This window comes from Nesoenas mayeri, assembly GCF_963082525.1.
Source record: "Nesoenas mayeri genome assembly, chromosome: 16".
NCBI classification, from domain to species: domain Eukaryota; kingdom Metazoa; phylum Chordata; class Aves; order Columbiformes; family Columbidae; genus Nesoenas; species Nesoenas mayeri.
Window position 1 is genome coordinate 7,145,785 of NC_137562.1, and position 23,064 is coordinate 7,168,848.

Genomic DNA, 23,064 nt, shown 5'->3' on the forward strand with positions numbered 1-23,064 from the left:
GATTTCCCCTAGCAATTGCTTGAAAAGGCCAAAGTTTGCCCTGCTGATGTCCAGGGTTGCAATTCTGCTTGCTATTCTGTTCCTGCCACATGAGATCCCGAACTCCACCATCTCATGGTCACTGCAACCAAGGCAGCCCTCAACCTTTACCGCTTCAACCAGACCCTCCTTGTTAGTGAGGATGAGGTCTAGCAGTGCACCTCTTCTAGTCGGCTCCTCCACCCTATGTATCAGAAAGTTATTGTCAAGGCACTGGAGGAACCTCCTAAACTGTGGCTGGCTGGCCAATAGTCCTTCCAGCAAACGTCAGGGAAGTTAAAATCCCCCACAACAACCAGAGCCTGTGACTGCGAGGCTGCTCTCAGCTGTCTGTAGAAGGCCTCATCACCTTCTTCACCCTGATCTGGTAGCCTATAATAGACATTCACAACAGTATCTCCCCTGCCAGACTGCCCCTTAATTCTCACCCATAGACTCTCAACTTGCCCCTCATCCGTGCCTGGAGAATACTCAATACACTGTACTTGCGCTCTCACGTAAAGAGCAATTCCACCACCATGCCTGGCTGGCCTGTCTTTCCTGGAAAGGACATGTGGACCCATGACCACATTCCAGTCGTGTGTGCTGTCCCACCATGTCTCCATAATTGCCACCAGGTCATAATCTCCTGCCTGAACACAGGTTTCTAACTCCTCCTGCTTATTTCCCGTGCTATGCGCATTGGTGTACAGGCATCTCAGAGAACAAGCCGAGCACACCGATTTTACCCTAGGTGTATGGAAGGCCTCCCAGCCTTCATCAACTCTAGAGTGCTGCCCCACTGATGCAAGCCCAGCTGCAAGCCCATCCCCCTCTGAGTTACAAAGATTAAAACAAGAGCAGCAAAGTTACCAGTCTGCTGAGCATACTTTAGCCCCAGCCTGAAATTCTTCACTCATACTGAACAAACGGAGGCAATTTCAAACTAATCTAAGTAACTTCTGCAGCTGACTTTCTAACACAAAAATTAGGGACCTACTTTTCAACTGCCATCACAGATAAAAGACCTGTTCAAAGAACAGGTACAATGTTGCTGTTGCGACTATGAACAAAAAGTAATTTAATTGCACCAGCAAATTCCAATTCCTGAGTCAAAAGCAGTATAGCAAGCTCACATCAAGAGACATCATATTGTTATAATTGCTGTAAGCCTATCTAAGTTAATTACATATTCCATAATTAGCAAAACCTTGTCCAAGAACACTTAAATCTGAATGATGTTTGTTCAAAAGTTGTAAGAAATTCCTAGCTGAGAAACAATTGAGGAACAAAGTGAACACTAAGCTGTTCAGCACTGAAGCATTACTTATGCATGCTTTATTAGTTTTTAATTTTTTTTTTCAGAAGTTCACATATGCTTTATAGTTTTACTTATCCTTTCAATAAGACCGTATTTCATCATTGCTGGGAGCCCATCTTCTCCTGCTATGCTGACTTTTTTCCCATATTTCTGAATAGAATTTAGTAAAGTGGAAATGCTTTTGACTTCACGTTTGTCAAATTCCTGAAATCGAAATTGTAACACAAGCATTAGTGCAAGAAGAACCTGTATTCAATTAACCAGATGCCTTTTTGTTCTCGAAAGCCACTTAATTGCAGCTTCAAGTAGAGATTTCATTCTTAAACTTCATTTCAGTTTTTCAGATCAACTGCTGCTATTAACCAAGCCAAATGGAAAAAACCCAACTTTTTCAGACTATTACAATGACAGTAAAGATGATTCTGACATAATGATTACCTTACCCGACTCAGAAGCTTGTCTAATTTGTTGACAAACTGTTTGCTGCATTTGTGAGAGACATTTTCACAGTCTTCTGTTGCCAGAAACTGTTCTAACAATTGGAAATCCTTTTTTTTTGCAACTTCATCAATTAACTTTTCAAACTGTTGATAAGAAAATAGAGCAACTGTATTACTGTGTGCAACACCGATAGTTATTTAAGAATTAACATAGATTTTACACAATCATCTGTTGCATTCTAAGCAAATATTCTGAATCATAAAATCATTAAATGTAAAACCTGAAGTACAGAACATCACATCTAATACATTAATCATGCAAATACTTATTCACTGCATTTTAAATGATTTGCTAGGTTTCCTTAGCTGGATGTTTTTTCTTTCCTCATATTAGAAATAAATGCTTACATAAGTGGTTATTCCCTTAATATCCCTCCTTCAGTACATTTAATATTTTGCATTTCTTAGTTATCCATTTTAAAAGATATTAACATCTTGGGTGACTACTGCCTTCCTCAATTGTTTTGCCACTTTATTCTTTCTAGATCAAGTATAACCAGATTTCAACATTTTGATCTTAAGTATTACCTCAATGATACAATGCACATGATTTATTTTCATCAATAACAATTCCTCTTGCTTTCTATCCAGTTACTTAGTACTAACCTATGCCAAAGGAAAATTTCTTCCTATCACATTCTTTTCCAAACTGCAAACTTCACTTCTAATGAAGGATCAGCAGAATTGCTTTAAGCTAGTAATTAAAACAATCAATACTGATACTCTGGTCTATAAACACATACCTGCATCTCATTCCTGGCTGCCATTTTTGCAATTCATCTATTCAGCTGCATAAGAACAAAACAATCATCACTTGACCAAAACACAATTCACTGACATAGGCTTCAAACAGGTTTTGCAAACATGTCGGTAATTACTCAACATACAAGTTCCAAAGTTTGTTGTATAAATACTATTTAAGAAATTAAACTAACTGGGAATATAATACAACTTCCCTAAATGGATAAACAATTGCTTAAATTAGGAGTGGAAGAAATTATTGTGTTTGGCAATGGAGGAACAGCAAGTCCTGCAGTGGCCTCTCAGTGTTTCTCACCAAGAGCATGAAGACGGCCAGTTATACGGTCAACACTGGGTTATTCAAAATAGGTAAACAATAGAATCATAGAATAGTTTGGTTTGGAAGGGACTTTTAAAGGAATAGTAGAACTCCAGAAGAGCCTTTTTATAAAAAGGCAGATTAAATTGTTCAAAAAGAATGTGATAAACACATGCAGGGGGAAAAGCCATCTTAATGATACATACAGTGATGGGCTGAGATTAGTATTAGCCCCCAAAAGCAAGATCTCAAAATTTACTGTTTTCTGAAAACATTGCCTTAATACTCAAGAGCAGATGCAAGTATTTTTCTTTGAGAGTTCACATGGAAACAAACAGCAAACTTTCGCATGCTTGGCATAAATCAATCTACATCAACCCATCCACCATGTGCACTTTCGGTCTCCCTATCCCAGAAATTACCTAGAATTAAACAAAGCAAAGGGAAATTATGATTGAAAATAGGGAACGACTGCTGTAGAACAAGCAACCGGCAACACGAGTCACCTCTCTACTCCTAAATAATATAGACATAGCAAATACAATACAGGGTGTGGCTGGGTTTTGGTTGGTTTGTTGTCTGTGTCCCCCCCAATACAAGGACGCAACAGCCTAATTTGAAAGTCTTCACTATCACCTCACAGGTCTCTGGTCTCCTGCCTGGCCAGACAAGCCAAAGAAGAAAATATAAACCCCTTCCAGCTGCCTCCTTATCGACAAGGGACTGAGACCTCTGCCCTCCAAACACACGGAACCACTGTCATTTCCCCCAATAACTTTGTTACTGACAAGAAAAGCGGGATGCGCTTGGCCGAGAAAGCACCACACCGCCGCGCAGCAGAGAAGCCTCACAACATGGCGTCCCTCCCCTCACCGCCGGGGCAGGAATAAGCGCCAGTTCCCGCCGACCAATCACTCCCAGCGCAGGCAGCTTCTAGCCAATCACTGCCCGCCAGGACGTCACGCGGGCGCCGCTAGCTCCCGCCCCGGCTCGTCCGTCGTGCTGGCGCGCACGGAGCCGTTCCCGAGTGTTTCTCCAGCGGGAACCGCTGCGGTCACGGCATCAAGGGGACGTAAGAACAGGAGGAGAAGCACAAATTTCAGTGCATAGTGTGGACGAGTTACTGGGCCTAAGTTTGCTAAACCAGTGTAATTCATTTCTATGCTTAATTCAGAAACAGTTTTGCTACCAGCAAGTGCCCAAGTAGGTAGAACAGATAAAGAAACTTGGATACAAACCCATTGTTGATAAAGGGCTTCTGCAGACGTTTGTGATCTTTATATACAGGGGGAACTGGGTAATGTGTTTAAATGAAATCCCACAGTTCCCAAGTGGGGTTTACCCCACTGTGTATCTATCACCTGTATCAGGTGATAATATTTATCATGAATCTCACATATTCCAGTGGAGTATCAGGAAGCATCTCTGTTCATACCTAGAATAAACAGCAATAGTGGAGCATCTAGAAGAGTCACCTTTCACAGCAGATACACCTGCAGCAATTATAAATAACACCGATGACCTAAAATAAGAAAGAAAACAAGTCAATACTACAAAAAGAAAAGCTGTGCAGAAAGTATTTAAAATACCACCAGATGTCACTATAATTCAAGAAATTAACAAGCGGTATGAGAATTGGAGTTATTTCTACCGAGGAGCTGATGCCAAAGGAGCGAGTAGCGCCGAGCATTTTGTGGGAGGCACGTTCAGCTGCCCGGACTCAGCACAGGACCAGCTGCTGTCACGTCCGTTCATCAGAAGGCGGTGGGTGATCTGAAGCAGATCTGCACAAGTGCAGCTTTACTGAGAAACTACCAGGGACAAAACTTGGTGGGAGGAACTTGGAGCGTTAGAAGTTTTGTATAAAAACTGAATTCTGCTTTCATCGTATGAAGCAGAAGTAAGAAAAGCTGATTTGCATTTGGTGCGTTCCCTTACCAGTCACATTAGCATACATGGAGGCTTACACTATCTGCAGATTTTCAAATCTTGTAAAGAAGACAGCCTTATTCTATAGCAAAAGAAAAGTGAGCCATAAAGTACGGGAGAAGTGGATCATGCACTTTCCTTCCTGCAGTTAGTACACTACAGTGACTGGTAGGCTACTGTGTATTCAGTTCTCATTCTCTAATGTCTATTTTGTTTGGTTTAGCAGAAGGGAGGTCAACAGAAAGCAGAATTTTCCTCAAGTTATGCATAAACAGTCTGGAAAAAGCAGTGAAATTTTTTTTTGGCCACACATATGGCTACTACACTGAAAAAATTTAGAGAAAATGGAAGCAAAACTGTCTTTAAGGTAGAGTAGCACTATGCACAGGGAACCCTTTCTTCACTAGAGTAGCAGAAATACTTACCTTCATTTCAGGTGCTGGAAAACATTGTGCTGGTCAATATAACCAGTCTTTGGCACAGCTGCAGTTGTATGTAGAACTGAGAAGGGTCAGAAGCATTGATGCCAACAGTTTTAATATCAAGTGTCAGCTGAAATAGTTGCAGATCTGAGATCACAAGGAGAAAGCCAAATCAGGGCAGAAGTCAGTACTAACATTAGACTCATGTTGACAAATGACTAATCATTTAGACTTGCTGTTCTGTGTCTTTACCCGGCAATGTTGTAAAGTACGTATAACATTGTATTGAGCATTGCTGATACACTAAATCAAGTGTAGTTACAACTGACTGTTAGCGTGTTACTAATACTACAAACTGGAATTTAATTTTTCTTTTTAAGATAAATAAAAAAAAAAAAAGAGATGAATTTGAAATGAAATGTAAAAATAAAACCAGTATTAGAAATAAAACTAACTACCTGTACAATAGGGCTGATGGTTGGATGTTCAGAGCAAAAGCCAGTCCTGCTCTTAAATACCCTTACACACCACCCCAAACACCCCCCTACTCTCCAGGCTAAAACCAATTCACATTGTTTTCCAGTGATTTGTTAAAATCAAAGACCACCGTCATTATCCTTTGCTGCTTCCCTGCTTAGTCTACACCATGTTTGCCATTTTTATTTCCAGGTGATACTTAATGCTCTATTTTAGTGGGTAAAGTTATGACAATTAAGGTGATACTGATAGTTCTTATTCACATCAGTAGCATAAGAGAAAACCAAGAGTCATAAAGACATTATGATACCATGCTTTCTAAAAGCACTCTCATTAATGCATGTACATGCATATAAATATAATCTGTATACTTTGTAATAAAAAGTGACATTGACATTCTTAAACAATTTAGCACAATATAGACATTCCTATGTATTTAAACCATGATTTGCAATAATCATCTTCCCCCCAAGCAACTTTGACAATGCAGTGTTGAAGTTATTAACACCGATTAAAAAGTGTCTGGTAAAATGTCTTTTTTAATTATGTCTTTTAGCAAAATGTCTAGCAGCAATGAAAACTGAAACAAATGGAAGAAAGAATAACATAACTGAGAGGCTCAGAAATTATCGTGTTGAGTCTGGCACAGCTTCTGAAAGTGCTGTTAGAAGAAAACCCCTTTCTCTTCCATGAAACCACATTAGAACCAAGTGGCAGCGTGCCCTTTGCCAGCGTCGCATCTTAATCCCGCAGGTGCTGCATTGCATACAACTCTGAGGTGAAATGACAGCACATTCCTAGTAAAAAAGTAGCCGCCTGGTGATTTTTACAGCTATATAGACTAACCACTGTATTTTTACCAAGTGCTCTTCATTTTTTAGCATCTCAACCCCACCTTTCCTGAGTGTGTTGCTCTGTGACAACTCAGTACTGAGTTGCCTCATGTCTTTTCTTAGCTGTTAACAGGTACACCATTGACAAAAACAACATGAAATTGTGAAAAGCTTTTATTACAATATTTCGTATTGCAATAGGCATAGTTTTATTATTGTTGTAAAAATTAATTTAGCACTTTGTAATTGTACAACTTTCCACTAAAACAAAATGACCTTTTGTCTAGCGTAAGTGCTTTATTGATATACTGTGTAATATATTTCATTCTGGACAAGACATTTAACCAGGAAAGACAACTCCTTTTCATTTACATGGACTCTATCTGTTTTCTTAAAAAACACACTTGAAAGAGCCTTGAAATGGTAGATTATGAGACATTAATTTATTGTACGATTATAATAAATATAGGTTTTTAAAAGTGCAATATATGGTAATAACCCTTGTGAAGAATTCACTTCTACAAAATGCTCATTAGAAGGGAAGTGTTCAACACAGTGCAAAGCAGTCAAGTCGTCCTGAGAATTGGTAGGGGTGATCATAAATTTACCTTCACAACATATATGTATTACCACTACTTAATGGCATAATCCCTTTTTTGTCATCTAGAATCCTTTTCATGTTCACTACTGAATGTGACAGGAAAACATCAGTGCAAATTTCATCTTTCATGTGACAGGTGCCAGTAATCGTGAGAAAGTTTAACAGCTTAATCCAGAGATCCTCTCGGTTCTGTTACAGATCTCAAGTCACAGTCAGCAATGCCAGACAACTGGTTTACTAAGAGCTACTGTCAATTCTTCTCCAGCAGTGCAAGACAAGCAAAGAGGCAAAAGGCAAACTTGGAATACTACTTTAGTATTCAAGATTTTGCACATGCAAATACCCTGAGAGTTTGCAGAAGGAAGACAATACAGGCTGAGACATTAATTTCTCAGCTCTTTCTTGTACCACAGTACACATGACACTAACCTTTAATGTGACAGCCCCAGCTGTATGTCATTTGTCCCTGCCTGCACTAACACTCAGATTTGACATTTGCTGGCACACCAGAGTCTCTCCCAGAAGATGGCAACGGCATCTTTCTGCCTGTAAGCCAAGTACTGCATTGGGCTCCAGCAACATTCATTGTAAACTGGTGTCAAATACCAGTCTCATAGGAGAGGAGTTTTTAACGGTGTGCTGAGAAGTAATTCAGTGTTTTTGCCGATGGAAGAAAATGTCCCAAATTTCCCACACAAATATTAATGGAAATATTTAACATGGTTAGGGTCTTAATAATATATAAAAATAAATACAAGTACTTCCCTACAGTGTCTGCCATCCAAATTATGCATAAATGGAATAGTGCCCAGACTTGGTGAGATAAACAAAATTAGAACCAAAACCAGAAAAGCCACACTGCCCATTTAGAAAACAGACAGTAAAAAATGGTAAAATAGATCAGATAGAAACGTCCTAGAACAACCTAGAATATTACTAGCAACATGAAGTGTCTTTTTTCACTCTCCGATAGTCTGACAGCATCCCCTAAAACCATCCTGCACCGATTCACACACAAGAAGTCACTTGGGCTTCCAGCAAATGTAACTCAATACACATTTTGGCCCTTTTTACTTTCTTGAGAGGTTTAGAACAGTTTGTACAGGTCATTGGCTACTTCCCTGCCCTGGAACACTTTGCCAGGTTTCAAAAAGGAGACTGTTGCCATAGGAGCAGAGAGCCATGCCAAGGAAGACTGTCACCCAGGCTACGGACAGGCTGCTCTGCATCCACTTCCTTGCTCAGATGAAGTGGATCCAGCTCTCTTCACATTCTCTTGGCATCTTCAGGGGGTGAGTCCGGCAAGTAAGGCTGTAGTTTTTGCCTTTGTTGTTATCCCAATACTCCTGGCCGTTGACTTGGTACCTTGCTGCAAACTGGACTACAGAGCACAGCTGAAGGAGGAAAGGAGGCACAGGGAGAAAGAAAGTGAAAACATCAACCTGATCCTGCCCATTTTTCTCAGAAATGCTCCTGTGCCAATGAGCACAAACTTCATGGAGGCTTTTCCACTGGTTGAAGGTGTATCGCACAGATACCCGCTTCTCAAAAGCAACATTGCAAACGTGGATGGTGCCACTGAGCCCCAGGTCTGAGCTGGTCACTCGTTCAAGACACACCTGCTGCTCCTGAAGTCGAGAGGAGAAATCCATACAGTCTGCAGGCTGCTGGAAGTCAGGGACCAAGCACTGCATGGTAAACTCCAAGCCTGAGCTGCTGTACCAGAGGTCTGAGTTTATGGAGAGCCTGGAAAGGACATGCAAGGGGATCGATGGATCCTCCCCAGACTGGAAGACTTTCACTTCAGTGAGGTCCAAGCCCAAAGCATCAGCAAATCTCACCCTGTTCATGCGACTCTGGCATCCAGGAACTTGACACTGCGCTGCTGCCCGCTTCCTTCTTTCAGGTGATGCAGGCAAAGATCTTGCTCTGCGGCGTATGATAGGCCGTAACGCTGGATCACAGCTGGAGGATGTGCTACTCTGAAGGTTATTTGGCTGGGGGCCCCCCTTGGCTGGGGAACTGCTCCGAAGAGCCATGCAGCTGCTGGTACGCGCTGCTGGGAGCTGCTGCTGCCCTTGTCGTGGTGCTTCTCCAGCCCGTAACATGTTCTGATAGAGATCAGAGAGATAGCTGGGATTCCTCCGAGGACCACGTACCTCCATTCTTACCTGACGACAAAAAATCAGCGTTAACAATGCAGGTAATAACAAGCGCTGCCTCTCTGAAGCACGTAACTTGGGAAATGCAGCCACAGACAGTGAGTATTTGAAGCTATTGCAGTGGATGCAGCAAGAATCAACTGGAACAACGCAGCCTGCTGAATGAAGGGCAGAAGCCTGGATGCTCTCGCAGCAGCTGGAAGTGAACCAGGCCTAGAGCATTGTGTGGGAGGTTAAGGCAGCCTCACTGGCTGGTAAACTCAAGGCCGCTGTGCTGGCTGGCTGACCTGCTGCTGAGGCTGGAAAGGGATTCAAGGCTGTCACCCTCGATGCTGGAGGAGCTGAAACTCTCACACAGGCTGGAGAGCGACTGGAGGCTGTCGTGCTGGACACCGAAGGACTCCAGGCTGTCGGAGAGGTCGCTGTGTGTTTGGGGGTTGCTGTGGTGCACCCCAAAGCACCGCCGGCCGTTACCAAGGGCGAGAGGGGCCTGCAGGCTGTCCGGGCAGCCGCTGCCCGACCCCACGCTCCCGCAGCAGCAGCAGGGACACTCCAGGCTGTCACACTGGATGCTAGGCGACTCGAGAGGGCTGCTGAGGCCGGGGAAGGCTTGCAGGCTGTCGGGCGGGAGGGAGCCGGAGCCGAGGCCAGGGCTGCTGCACAGGCTGGAGGGAGCGCGGGGGCTGTCCCGGCGGAGGCTGTCGGGCGGGGCTGTGAGGGCAGGCTCGGTCCTGTGGCTGGAAGGGGAGGGACCCGCGCCTGGCGACTCTACAGCCCACATCAGCTGCGGAGCTCTCCCTCCGCCCCGCGGCGAGGCCGGGCAATGCCCAGCCCGCCCCGGCGCCCGCCGCAGCAGCGCTGCCGCAACAGCCCCCGGCTCCCGCCGGCCGCCTCGCGGCACCGAGCGCCGCCAACTTCCCTCTTTCCCGGAGTACGCATGCGTGGATTGTTCCCCCCCGCCCCATGCCAATCCAACCGAGCGGCCTGTGCACGCCGCCGCCGCGCGCCTGCGCAGTGTCTGCCTGACGCCGCTGCCCTTCGGCCTGCCCTTAGTTGCCGGTGGCGGCTGAGGCACAGGCAGGTACCGGGCAGGGGACCGGCGGGGCTGGGAGGCGGCGGTGAGGGAGCCGGGACCGGCGGGGCTGGAGCGGGCGGAAAAGCAGAAGACGCGTGGAGACGGTCCGTTAATTAACGAGCTGTTGTCACGGAGCGCGGCGGCAGCGACCAGCGGGGATCGCTGGTGCATCCCGGGAGGGAGCGGAGCGGGGCCCGGCGGGCGCGGGCGGAGGCGGCCATGGCGGGCTCGGAGCGATGGGACCAGCCCGCGGCCGCTGTGCCTCACTCGGGCTCTCCCGAGGCGGCGAGGTGACCCCTCAGCCCCGGCCGTGGGGACTGGGGACAGACACCACCCTGCCCTCCCTTTTCGGCCGGGGAGGGGAGAAGCGTTTAAAACCATGACAGCATCAAATGTAAATAGATACAGATCTATAGCTATAAATATAGAAATAGCACTGCAACAAAGCTAGAGGTGAGTGAAGAGAGGTATTTTGGTGCTAGTCATCTGTCACCTTTTGCAAATCGAATCTGTGCGTCCCCGGTATGGGAATGCAGTTTCTGGAAAATAAAGGAACGTTACAAATTCTGCTCGGAGTATTTTTAGTAGGAGCTTATGAGTACTGAGAGATCTGTTTTGGAAAAAAGAAAAAAAAGTTAAGTATTTGATACAAAATTTGCATATATGAATATAGGAAGAGTGCATTTTCTGACACAAAAAGGACAACTCGACATGCACAGAACGCGGGTGGTTGATCATCTGTTCTCATTAAATTAAGAGCAGAAACACCCACCACCACTTGAATGTGATACTTGGCTCCAGTCAACACATGTGACGCTGCGCGGGAGGAACAAAATGATGATGAGCACATCACACAATGAAAAGTCGCTCTTTTAACACAGATATTTTTCCTGTATTTTACCAACAATCCTTCAGGGACGGGCTAGTAAAACACATGGCAAGAGCCTGGTGGTTGCTGTGCCGGGGCTGGCGAAGGGGCTGTCACTGTCCCCTCTGGTGACCAACCCTCGCTGCTCGGCTCTGTCCTCAGTGCCCGGGCGGTGACAGCCCCCGTGGATCCGCAATAGCGAGGCCAGTGATGCTGGTTCCCATTAAGCGAGCTCTTGGGGAGGGGACAGTGTTTTCCTGTACAGTTTTGCTGATTATGCTCTTATTATACTGCTTCAAAAATAAATCAGGTTGGGAAGAATCTCATGGTGTTTGTTTACTGCATCTCTAGGATGTGGTGATGTCTGCATTTGATATCTGTGTCTTACAAACCCAAAAGACTGAAGTCAACTGGAGATTATGTAAAAAATAAAGGTGCAGATGTGCTTTAAAAAGAGTAATAATGGGACCAGGCATTCAAGAATATCCCTTATTACTGCACAGAGAGACACAGAAAAAGGAAAGCCAAATCAATGAAAACCACAAAGGAATGGTAAAGTAAGGAAATTATTTTCCCTCTCTTTAGTTAGAGAAATCCCTAAATACTGCAGATTAGTTAATAAGTGCATGGCCGTACTGTCCAGATTTTTACCCTTTCCTCTGAAAAGATTGTGCATTATGATTTTGCAGGTCACAGAGTGACCGAGGTGCCTGCATCAATGCTGGAGGCACGAGACTTATTTTCATTCTTTTATAAGCTCTTGAATTGGTGAAATCAGATTTTTTAAAGCAAAATCTGATTATACTGACAGAAAAACTGAAAAAGATATACGGCCTGACAAATTAACTGAACTGCAGTCAAACTAGATTAGACTGGGAGGGGACAGTTTATTTGTTCTTGTTCTGAAATAATGTTTTATAGCTTTTCTTTTTAAAACTAGTAATATTGCTTGTTTGTACAACAAACACTGTTTTCTGATTCTTACAGAATACAGTGATTTAATTATTCTGTGTGGTTAGATAGAAATGTATCGGATTTAAGTGAGGAAATATGAATTTTAGGCTGTCCAGATCAGTAATCCCGTTCTTTTTGCTTGCATATTAGTTTTTCTCCTACTAATATTTCCACAAACCCAGTATAACATGAAATAATGAATTTTATTTGTGCCTTTGTTGTGAAATAGTTTGTTTTAGTATCAAAATAGACTGTATGCTCCCTGTTCACTTCTGCTCCTTAACTTCACAGGAACAATCCTTTAAATTTTGTTGAGAGTATGCAAATGAGAAAGGCAAGCAAGATTTGGCTTGCAGTAGCCCTCATATTTTACTTTATAATTAATTTTGTTAAATTGCAGTAGGACCACGTACCAGGTACTATTGAAATTAGTAATTAAAAATGTAGTCTCTAATATTTACTATTTATTATCCCCAAAGTAACTTTGGGATCCTCTGAAAGAGGATCCTACTTAAGGGCTAAGTTCTATTATTATTTCATCTGATTGAATCATTCACTTTTGCATTAGTAATATTAAAAATAGAAAGTGTCCATGGTGTAGTTCTGATGAACTTCAAGTCTCAGAATAGTTGTAATCAACTCTCTCACTTTTTTAAACTGAATTGCATTCTAAACTTTTATTGTATTTCTATACTGATGATTACGCTGCTATTTATGTGTGCTATTCTGTTCAATTCTTGCTAGTTGTAGTAATGGAAAAAGCCATCCAAGCACCAAAGGACTAAATAGACCAATTTCTCATGTGAAATCTTCTCCTGGAAGATTAGGCAAAAATGTATCAAGTGCCACTGAAAAGGTAAATTATTATTTTGTTGTTGTTTACCGAAAAAGGGTACTTAATTTATGTCAGCTCTTAATAACATCACATGCTTTCATATCTTTTCAGACTTCGCATGACACTCAAGATGGTAACCAACCAAGTAGTTTTAAGAAGGGAAGAAACCAGTTGGATGACAATACTCAGTCAAAAAGGTAACTTTATGTTAAGATTTTCTGATTAATTTGTAGACATTTCAAACTGGTATATAAAATGCTTGGGATGAAATCGTGGCTTCTCTGCTTTCCTTTGGCTTCACTGGTCCCAGAATTCAGCATTTATGAGGACAACAAATTTAAGTAATCAATATGGAAACTCAGTGAGTTCTCAGGCAAAATCAGAATAAAATAAAACAACAACAAAAAAGTAGTAGGCAGTGTTGTCTCTGGCAGCAAATATTTATTTCACATCATTATTACGTTTCCTTGTCAGTTTACCATCATTTGCGTAGATCCATGTCTCTGAAGGAGGTAGCAAGACCTTTGTAAACTGTTGTTCCAAAGATGTTAATGATTCTAACAGGATTTGATAATTCTTTTTGTTTAGGATCGCGAGTGTTTGCACATCACTGCACAGAGTACAAGGACCAAAGAGGAGTCTCCCAGAAAGAAGACAGAATGAATCCCTTATGCAGAGGATCCCTCCTAGCATAAAGGGTAGCACACAAGGTAGTTTCTGTAGGGTTAGAGATGTCCCAGTGCCACATTTTTATTGCAGTAAAAAAGAACAGTTGGAAAGGAATTATGAAGAACTTGTTGCTGAAGCTGCTCCATGCTCTTCTAACTGGCAAGAAGCATCTGTAAATGAAATGTTTCTTGATTTTCAGTCGGTACAAATTATTAAAGAAGATGCTGAAGATGATAGTGCCAGTGATCTCTCTGATTCAGAAAGGATTCCCCTTCCCCCATCTCCATGCACACCGCCAGAACTCATTCTCAGAGCTGAAGAAATTGATCCAGTTTGTTTGGAGCATGTCCCTGATATGGGTTTTAAAGAATCAGAATATTACTATCCAGACTTCCTCCCACCCCCTTTCAACTCCTGGGACTTGAAGCAACTGGCCGTCTTTGTTAACGTAGAGGGTAAAACTGAACTTCGACCAAAGCCAACAGGATTTCTTGAGAAATACATTGATCGCCTTTTGCAGCTGGAATGGCTGCAAATGCAGACTGTGCAGAACGAGAAGGGCAAGGCAGCCAAAGCCAGGCCACAGACTGCTCCCGGCTCCATCCACACCCTGAAGAGCCCTGGCAAAGGCAAGGCGTTGCTCAACCCTTTGCCTAAAAAGCAAGTGGTTCCCAAAGAAAGTGTTACAAAGCTGCCCAGAAGCTACTCAGGTCACAAGGGAGATTCATATTGTGAAGAAAGTCGCCAGTTATATTCTCATCCGGGTCGCTTGAAACTTTCTGAGGGAATGGGATGTGCAGTGTCTTCTCAGAGACAATCTGGTGAAGTAAGGAGTGAACTGAAAAAAAAACCAACTGCAAAGCAACAGCTTTTCAATGTGCAGCCCTCCGAGAACAGTTCCAAAATTCAAAGTGTTGGTAATATCAGACCCCTTAAGCAAACCCCAGTATTTAATGGTTCAGCTGCTCCCATCAAAAGCTTAAAAACATATGCATGTACAAATCCAAAGAAGAATGGCAATGCCAACAATTATGTTCCTTCTAAAAAACCAACAGGGGACAGGAAAATAAAACCAAATGGCACGAAACAAACATCACGCAAATTTAAATGAAGAAAAATTCAGTAGTAAATGATGATGCTTCTTGACTGCTAGAAAGCATTTGGCCAGTGCAGAAGGGTCATGTTTTCTTCAGAGGAAGATCCTGGGAAAATATGTTCTTGATGCATGGTTCTAAATCACCACTGTTCATTTCAATACATTTGATCTTTAGCCAGCAAGGCCAGCAGGAAATCTTTTCCCTGAAGGCAAGTGTCTTCCACTGGTCTGTCCTCAAAAATATTTACAATTGCTCAATGAAGATAACAATAGCAGAGTATGAAAGTTTAGAGAAATATACAATGATAACATGCCCTCCTGTTTGCACCAGGTGAAATCCACTGAAGTCTGTGGTGTTTCTCATGCTTAATTGGTGTATTTGAGAGAATAGGATCCATGCTTTTGTTCGTGAACAGATGTGCTCTTTTGTGGGACAGGTTGATGGTGTTTTCTGATGGAAAAGGGCTCAACTGTTTTTATAAAGTAATGGAGCGTGCTTATCTATGCAAAGTCGAACTGTAATTCTTCACAGAAAATGAAGGTGATGAATTGGATATTTTTGATGAATTAGATTTTTTTGTATAAGAAGAATGGAGAAAATGTTTTGAAATATTTTAATGCAGAAAGTATTCTTTTAAAGACAAAAAATTATTAATATTGGGGAGCAGACAGCTTCAATAGTGACAGATTAAGAAAATGGAATGTGTATTTTTATACCCAGAAATCTTCACTGTGTTTACAGACAGCTTTCCTCGAAGTTCATTTTGTAAGCCTTGATATTTTTTGTAGCTTAGAGGAAATGGCCAAATTTCAAATTGCACATGGATATATATGACTAATGCAAAATAAGGGTATTAATATAGACTCTGTGGTCTAATTTGCAGAATTGGGGGGTGAATTTAAAGGCTATTGTAAGTTCAAGTAAAGATATATTTTGATAGAAAAGATACCTATTTTCAGTCACCCGAGATGACTATTGGTTTTCCCATGGTCCAGTCTACTTCAGTTTGTTTGGCTTCTTGTTTCAAGGTTTAGGGCAGTGATATGGGGAAATACCCAGCAGAAAGAAACAGTCCAACCCTGTCCTTGGACCCTCTCCTTTCTCCTGTGTTTGTGAGATACATGAGGATATGAAGAATGGTTCAGTGAGTGTTCGAATGTCAGTTCATCTGTTATAATTTCAAATTAATCAATCACAGCAGCTGGGGAGACAATTTTGTTAAAGATGAAATTCTAGAGGATGCTTTGTACTTTCATTTTAAAATTAAATACCGAGCAGCATTAACTTCATCCTCAGCCACCACAGTGAACTGTTTATGAGAAGGGAGCTGAGGTCTGATGGACCAGATTTTACAAGTGGATCCTTCACATTGTGATAGAAAATGGAAAAGTAGCAAATACTACAGAGTACATTATGTATATAGCTAAATTGCACTTGTTGATCTCATCTTGGTTTTAAGATGCTTAGCTGTTTCTGCTCTTTCATTGTGCCTATCAGATCTACAGCTTTGTAAAATTTCAAAGCATGGATTTATCTATAGTTTAAAATGTGAGAATATTAATAAATGTAGTAATAAACTAGAGTATTTTACAGTACATTGCTCAGGAATAGTCTAAGAAATATTTTTAGTGGTTTTTTTTCCTAGTCTGCTGGAGACCAAATGTGAAATTTTAAATTGACAAAAGAAACACATGTAATACAGAGTATTATATTTCCATATTCAGTATTTGTGAAGATACAATTAAAATTGATTGTAGTCGCATGTACATTCAGCTCTATGCAATTAAAGTGAAACTTAATCTGACCTGCTCAAAGATCAAATAAATGGGCTGTGTCAGAAGTGTGGTGAAACTTCAAGGAGGGCGTTCAGCACCAGCAACCGCAGAGGACCAGCACATTCCATTCTTGCTATTTCATCCTTTTGTTTTGTTCCAGACCCGTCGGGTATTTCGGCTTTTTTTACATGAAAAGGTTCTTGCATCTAGTGCTACAATTTGAAGCTCTGGCCAAACTCTGCAAACCTTCATTAGTCAAGTTTTCCTGATTCACGTTAAGAGTAGCACAAGTTAGTAGGACTGCTCTTGCCAATAAGCGCTACTTTAGTGCACGACTTTAGTACTCCGGTTTAGGGCACTGTTAGAAGCACCAAACGCGAGGTGAGCAGCCTCGAGTCAATAATCTGAATAGCATTTTTTTTAAACAAATTCTGTTAGATGCAGTAATTAATTTAGCATGTTATTATAGCACTGAATATTAGCGTATGCTAAATTTTTCTCGGAAATGTTACTCTATATTGATGCTTTCCTAGGTTATAAGGAGGGCATGTAGATACAGGCACATTTTGCATGATCACTTCTTAAAGAATAAATAAATAGTGTTTCAGTCAGCTTTGATTGGCACTGAATAAAGGTTTTTGTCACAGGCCTAGGAAAGGTTTGGCTGAAGGTAGTGCTTGTGATCTGACGGACATCAGTCTGTTGTTGGAGACTGAAAAGTTAAGCAGGCAGAGATGGTGATGCCACTTGAAATGAGTCTGAGTACGTGTTCATCATTAAGCTTTGGCTGTGATCTGGCCAAGTAAGTTTGTCTCACATGATAATCACACAAGTCTCGTTTTTGTTCATTGATTTGTTATTTTTTACACAGTTTTCTTTGTTCACGTACAGAAATAGATTATATAGATTATATAGTTTTGCCTCAAAAAGCAGCTCTTAGCATGAGCAGACCTGCAAGGGTTGGAGTTGATCCTGCAGCACTTTTGCTTCCATTTTAACTTGACTGTGTTTTGGCCTATAGATAAAAAGAGCTCCTTTTATGAAGAGGACTATGGTTTATGTTTCCTTCATTTTGTATTTATATTGTCTTTAGAAGCACTTCTGAGTATAGCAGAAAAAGTTTATTCCATCAAATACATTCAGTTTGAAATTAAAATACTTCCAGAGCACAGTGTTTGTGTGACTATGTATATTTTTCCTGCCATGTTTAGCAATATGATCATACGTGTGTCTAACCCGAGCACTGAGGATGCTTCTTGAAGAACAAGTTTACTGTGATGAGATATTGAAACAGAGTGATTTATTTTTTTCTGGATAATTTGAAAATGTCGTGTTCTGCAGTACTACCTACAGAACGAATACACTCAGGTTGCATTTTAAATAAATAGCGAGATTCTACTTCAGTTACACTAGTATAAGCTTTAAACAACTCTGTTGTTTTCAGTGAAATTACCCTGTTATAAGGATGTTAAGAAACGGAATTGTATTCCAATAGGTATAAACTGTTTTCCTTGGTAATGCTAAACTGTATTTTTAATGCATAACATGAATTTTTTAGAAAATATTGTTTTTCTCTTGACATGTTTCTTTTTTTCCTCTACATTACTTGTATCTCTGCAGTGAAATACTGTGGTCAGATAAAGTTTTACCTCCCCCGCAGCCCCTCACACCTTGTGGTACCTTTCAGTTACATACAGCAGGTCAGAAGTTAGGATGGTTATACTTATTTTCTTATTTCATTGGACTCAACTGTCTTGTTTGACTCCACAATGCTCCATTATGCCATAATCCCATTATTGCTTGTGTCTTTTCTGTGTTTCATTTGTAGTTTGAGATAACTTTTATCTTGTATTTGCTATTTAAAGGATCTTGTTAGAAATATGAGAGTATTTTGACAGATATTACAGCTGAAATTTCTACAGTATGAAATTACCTGTAATGCACTGGTTTTTGCCTTATTTTAAAGGTATTGAGCCTTTGTTGCTCCCATTGGCATTAGTGGGTTTTCTTCTGAAAAACAATTAAACAGACCACTCTACCTGTAAAGACTGGAACTCTGTTAACTGAGAATTTGCAGCTGAGCTTTTGATGTTGTTAACCATGTGTTCTATTTATTTGAACTTTTTTGGTGGATATTTTTGCTAGTAATTTCATTGGAAAGTGATCTTGTAATTCAAAGTTACTGTATATTTATGATAATAAAAGTGAGATATTACCTATTTTGTTACTTGTAGTTTTTTTCATCATCCACAAGATGGCACCTCTGGATTTTTCTGTTAGAGAACTTGTTTATGCAGTGCAGAATATCTCAGCTCTCTGGCTACTGCTGGCCAAGCTCTGGGTAGTTAAAGCTCTATGGTTATTTCTACTCCAAATAGCAGTCACTTCTGCAATGGCTGTATTACTTCACCGTATTCATACCTTTTAAACACACTAATCCATGAGTTTCATATTCTCTTTTATAATCTCCAGGACACTTAAAACATGATCCAAAGAACAGCACAGACATGTGGGTAGATGCTTGCAGAAAACCACATTGCCATGTTGCTTCTATATGTGGATAAGTACGTGTAACTTAATTTCACACGCAGCATGTTCATATGTTCAGCTGAAACTAATCAAGAGGAAAATCTGCATTTGAAAGCGTCACAGTACGTTTGCACTATGAGTAACTTGCCTTTTGTTCTTCCTGCCTACACTGTTTACATGTCCACGGCTGAGAATGTGACATGTCTGGAAGGTCCATCCTGCTCTGAATAGATGATGGAGTGATTTTCGCATATTCTGTGCACACTTATGCAAATAGAAGATCTGGTATTTATGATCTTCAATTTAACATGCAAAGGAAAGAAAAAAAAACCAAAAAACTGAAACCAGAGATCTATTAGGCTAGAAATTCCAGTCAAAGTTCCATATGGAAAAAAGCCAGTTTTGAGCAGAGAAGTTGATTACCAGCTAGGCAAGTGATACAGCCCTTTCTCCAATAAGTGGTCTCTTTAAATCCAAGATTAACTTCAGTACAGCGCCAGGTGAATCTGATTCGATGATCAGATCTTTTATTTCTATATGACATTGAAACATCTAAGAGAATGTGCACTTCTACTCTTCGCATGACTGTGTCTGCATAATGACTTGCGAGGTCTGCGCCACCCCTGCCTTTTACCATGAAACAGGCACTTATTTAGTGCCTGCGTGCTTATGCTGGCACCTGGTGGCTGTTAGTATTATTACACAGTTGTAAATACTGTAAATGCTAAGAAATTGTTGACAGAGGACGAGGTATGGTGTTTCTTTTCATTCACATAACTATCTTCTCTAAATTAGTTGAAGGAATCCATGGGTTTCCTCAAGCACGATTGATAAACCACGTGAAATGATAAAGCAGGGATTGTATCAAATTTCCCTAAATAGAAAGCACAGATGTGTTACTGTCAAATTTTGTGGTTTGTACATATCTGAATGTGTGCAATTGGCCTATGCTCAGCTATAGCACGATGGCTATTGGTGTTAAAATACACAAATGAGGAAAGAATAGCTCAGAAGATAGTATTCTGCCATCAAGTAAGTTATACAGGCAATAAAATGTGGAATTACTCACAAATCTTACTTCTGTTTTATTACAATTCTGTGCTAAAAGAAAAATGCTTTGCCTAAGGCAAGCACTAAGTCCGGTATCTAAGGCACTGCGCTCCTGTTTCAAAGTTTACTTAAGCTATAAATTCTGCTTTTGCTCTGATGTTATTAACTAATAATTCAAGGCTGGAAACCTCAGTCAATTGTGATAAAAGAATTGGGCTGAGTGGCAGACAGATAAGTTTTCCTGAATGCCATCAGCAAGATCTATTTGCACAATAAATCACTACTCTGATAATCTGTCCCTAATTTATAATTCCAGATAGAACATTTCCAACCAGGTCAGTGATTTAGCATCACTGCTAATAACCAAGATGACTTTTTTATTGCAAACTATAACCATAATGGTCAGATTAGAATTATGCTGTGTTTTGCCATATTTTCTGAAAAATATGCAAGAATAATAATGAAAGTATTCTCTATGTTTATTGTTTGTGTAAGCTTGTGCTGGATCTACAACACAGCATGCTGACAATCACCAAAACACTACACAGAAACAGCCATTGCTGAGGGGACAACGGCAGGGCTGGTGTCAGGAGTGCTGTCTGTGCAAACACAAGCACGGATGATCGATGGCCTCAGCTTCTGCTTTGCTTGTATATGACGGCAGAAGGAGCGTGTGAAGCCTCTGGTTTGTTCAGGGTCTGCTTTAAACTAATTACCTTTATCGATGATTCTGGGGGTACCCCACGGGGACATTGGGGGGGTCTCGGGGTGACACCGGTAAATGCTGGTGATGGGCTATAGTGTTTCAATTACCTGTTCACAGTGAGAGGTCTAATCAGGATGCCTGTGAATCCCCATTACTTCTGGCCCCTGCTGTGCCCAAGTCAGTGGGAGTCCCAGCAGCACAAATGTTTATCTCCGCACAAGCTTCATCTCTGTCTTTGTTTTGCCTCGTTTATAAAAATCTTACGTAAAAGTAAATGGCACACAATCAGTAAAGGGGAAATTAATCACAGTGGAACCAAACTTCTGACGCTGAGTTTTAAAGGATACAAGAGAGACTGATCACAGGATGGTCCTACAGAGAGTGGATGGCAGCATGTTAGCAATAAAATCTTTTGGTCTCAGGCAGAAAGCATTTTCCCTGTCTGCTCTTCCCTCTGCTCTGTTGAGCAATGGCAGATCCCCCGGGATCTTGAGGCTGCCACAGAAGGAGGATAAGTTTTAATCAGATCTTTCTGTGCCAGTTTGGGGCCCATTTTCTCTCTTCTGAAGGATCCATTTATCCTGATTAAGGTATTACAAGAAGTCATTTAAAGGACAAATAAATGACAAGTGATTTTGTAAGTCAAGGGCAAAGCATGTGCTGAGTGTGCTATAGTTAGTTCTTTCTATTAATGCTCTAGGTGTTGTATTCCACAGTCCGAATAATTAAACACTTAGTAACAAAGTGTTAGATTCGTGTTTTAAAAAATCCCATAGGCCAAGCTGGGGACTTCCCTCGAATTTTCTGAGAACAAGTAGGGAACAGACATTGTAGCCCTTGTGGCGATGGCAAAGTTTCTCAGCTCAGTTCAAAAGCCACCATCATCTTCAAAGAAACTGAAAATGGGTTTTTTCTTTCTTAACACATGCTGGTACCGAAGACTGTGAATAATGAGAGAATCAGGCCGTTCCAATGTGGCTTTCCATCATAGCCTGTAATTGCACTTGGATGGGAAGGCTGGTGATTGGAGAAAAGTGAGGGAAGAGACGCCAAGCCAGCGCTTCCCTGGGCCGGCGCTTCTCTGTGCCGTCCCTGCTCTTTGCGCTCTTCAAAAGTGATGAGAAGCTTTCAAAATGGAGACCTCTACTCTCCTGTGCTAAACCCTGCTAGTGAAACACAGCACATTGACCCGGATCTGAGCAGGACACTTTCTTGATGTCTACAATAACATAATTCACCATGTCTACTGTAATTAATCAATTCAATCCTGAATGCACAGTTCTTACGCACTGATATATCCCTCAAGAAACAGAAGGCACTTAAAAAACCTGAATATTTAATATTTCAGATGCCCACTTTGTTTCGCTTACCACTTGTGGTAGGAGTCTACTATTTCCACTTGTGCTGTAAGGTGTGAACTGAAACTCAAACTCACAAAACATTTTTCACTCAGAAGGACAAATCTCCACAGTTCTTTTGCTCTGCCTGTGCCACCTCTCTACTGCTTTGGAAGCTGCAGTCAAACCCAGTTTGCAAAATAACCATTATATACTATGGAAAATGAAACATAATGAGGCTACAGAAGACAGTAGAGGCCCTTCAGCCTTTTCCCCTGTCTTCTAAGACAGATGTAATTACCCAATGTGAGATTTGGCAAGAGTGATTAAATGAATAAACAGAATAGCAAAGCTAAAATTTCCAGAAGCTCATACAACATCATCTGCTCTTTGCAGCTTCTACCACTTGCTCCAGAATGGTAACCGAGTGTCACACAGCACACATATTATGCAACATGATTAACATCTGTTCCTTCTTTGTGATTATCCCCAAGAGATGAAAAGCCAGTCTTTGAGAAAATTTGGCTCTCATTAGTAAAATATCAGCATAAAAAGTAGTTTTTTGTAAAACCTAACTTCACTATCATTATTGTTGGGACCACGCTTACAAAGACCTTTTTTGTACAATCTTCTGGCTGTACAAGCTTCATAATAGCTGAATATGATACGTTATTAATAATTCAGTAATTTTTGGCTTGCTCTAAACTCTGTAAAATAAGAAAGAAAATTACTTCAGGGATTCAATTAGCAAATTATTTCAAGGCAATGATAATTATTAATGCTTCTTGATGGAGGCTTTTCCTGTGATAAAAGACAGTTCTATAAGTATCCAGAAGATGGCATAAG

The 23,064-nt window shown here is 41.2% G+C and overlaps 3 protein-coding genes across 3 annotated transcripts in view; 1 reads left to right on the plus strand and 2 right to left on the minus strand.

Annotated features, from left to right (window-relative positions):
• SYCP2 (synaptonemal complex protein 2) overlaps positions 1-2,606 on the minus strand; it is a gene marked incomplete at both ends in the record, with an annotated part of 32,026 nt that extends 29,420 nt beyond the window's left edge. The window contains 3 exons of the mRNA XM_080354673.1: positions 1,411-1,543; positions 1,783-1,923; positions 2,583-2,606. Of these exons, the coding sequence (XP_080210799.1) occupies positions 1,411-1,543; positions 1,783-1,923; positions 2,583-2,606 (298 nt within the window). The remainder of the gene's footprint in view (positions 1-1,410; positions 1,544-1,782; positions 1,924-2,582) is intronic.
• Positions 2,607-8,402: 5,796 nt separating this feature from the next.
• Positions 8,403-9,326, minus strand: PPP1R3D (protein phosphatase 1 regulatory subunit 3D; the record flags this gene model as incomplete). Its single annotated transcript, XM_080354754.1, has 1 exon — positions 8,403-9,326. One exon carries the CDS (start codon positions 9,324-9,326, stop codon positions 8,403-8,405), a length of 924 nt encoding a protein of 307 aa, XP_080210880.1.
• A 2,350-nt stretch (positions 9,327-11,676) lies between these two features.
• On the plus strand, positions 11,677-14,835 carry FAM217B (family with sequence similarity 217 member B; the record flags this gene model as incomplete). Its single annotated transcript, XM_080354827.1, has 4 exons — positions 11,677-11,823; positions 12,965-13,076; positions 13,167-13,252; positions 13,644-14,835. Exons 1-4 carry the CDS (start codon positions 11,729-11,731, stop codon positions 14,833-14,835), a joined length of 1,485 nt encoding a protein of 494 aa, XP_080210953.1. The 5' UTR covers positions 11,677-11,728.
• Positions 14,836-23,064: the final 8,229 nt, after the last annotated feature.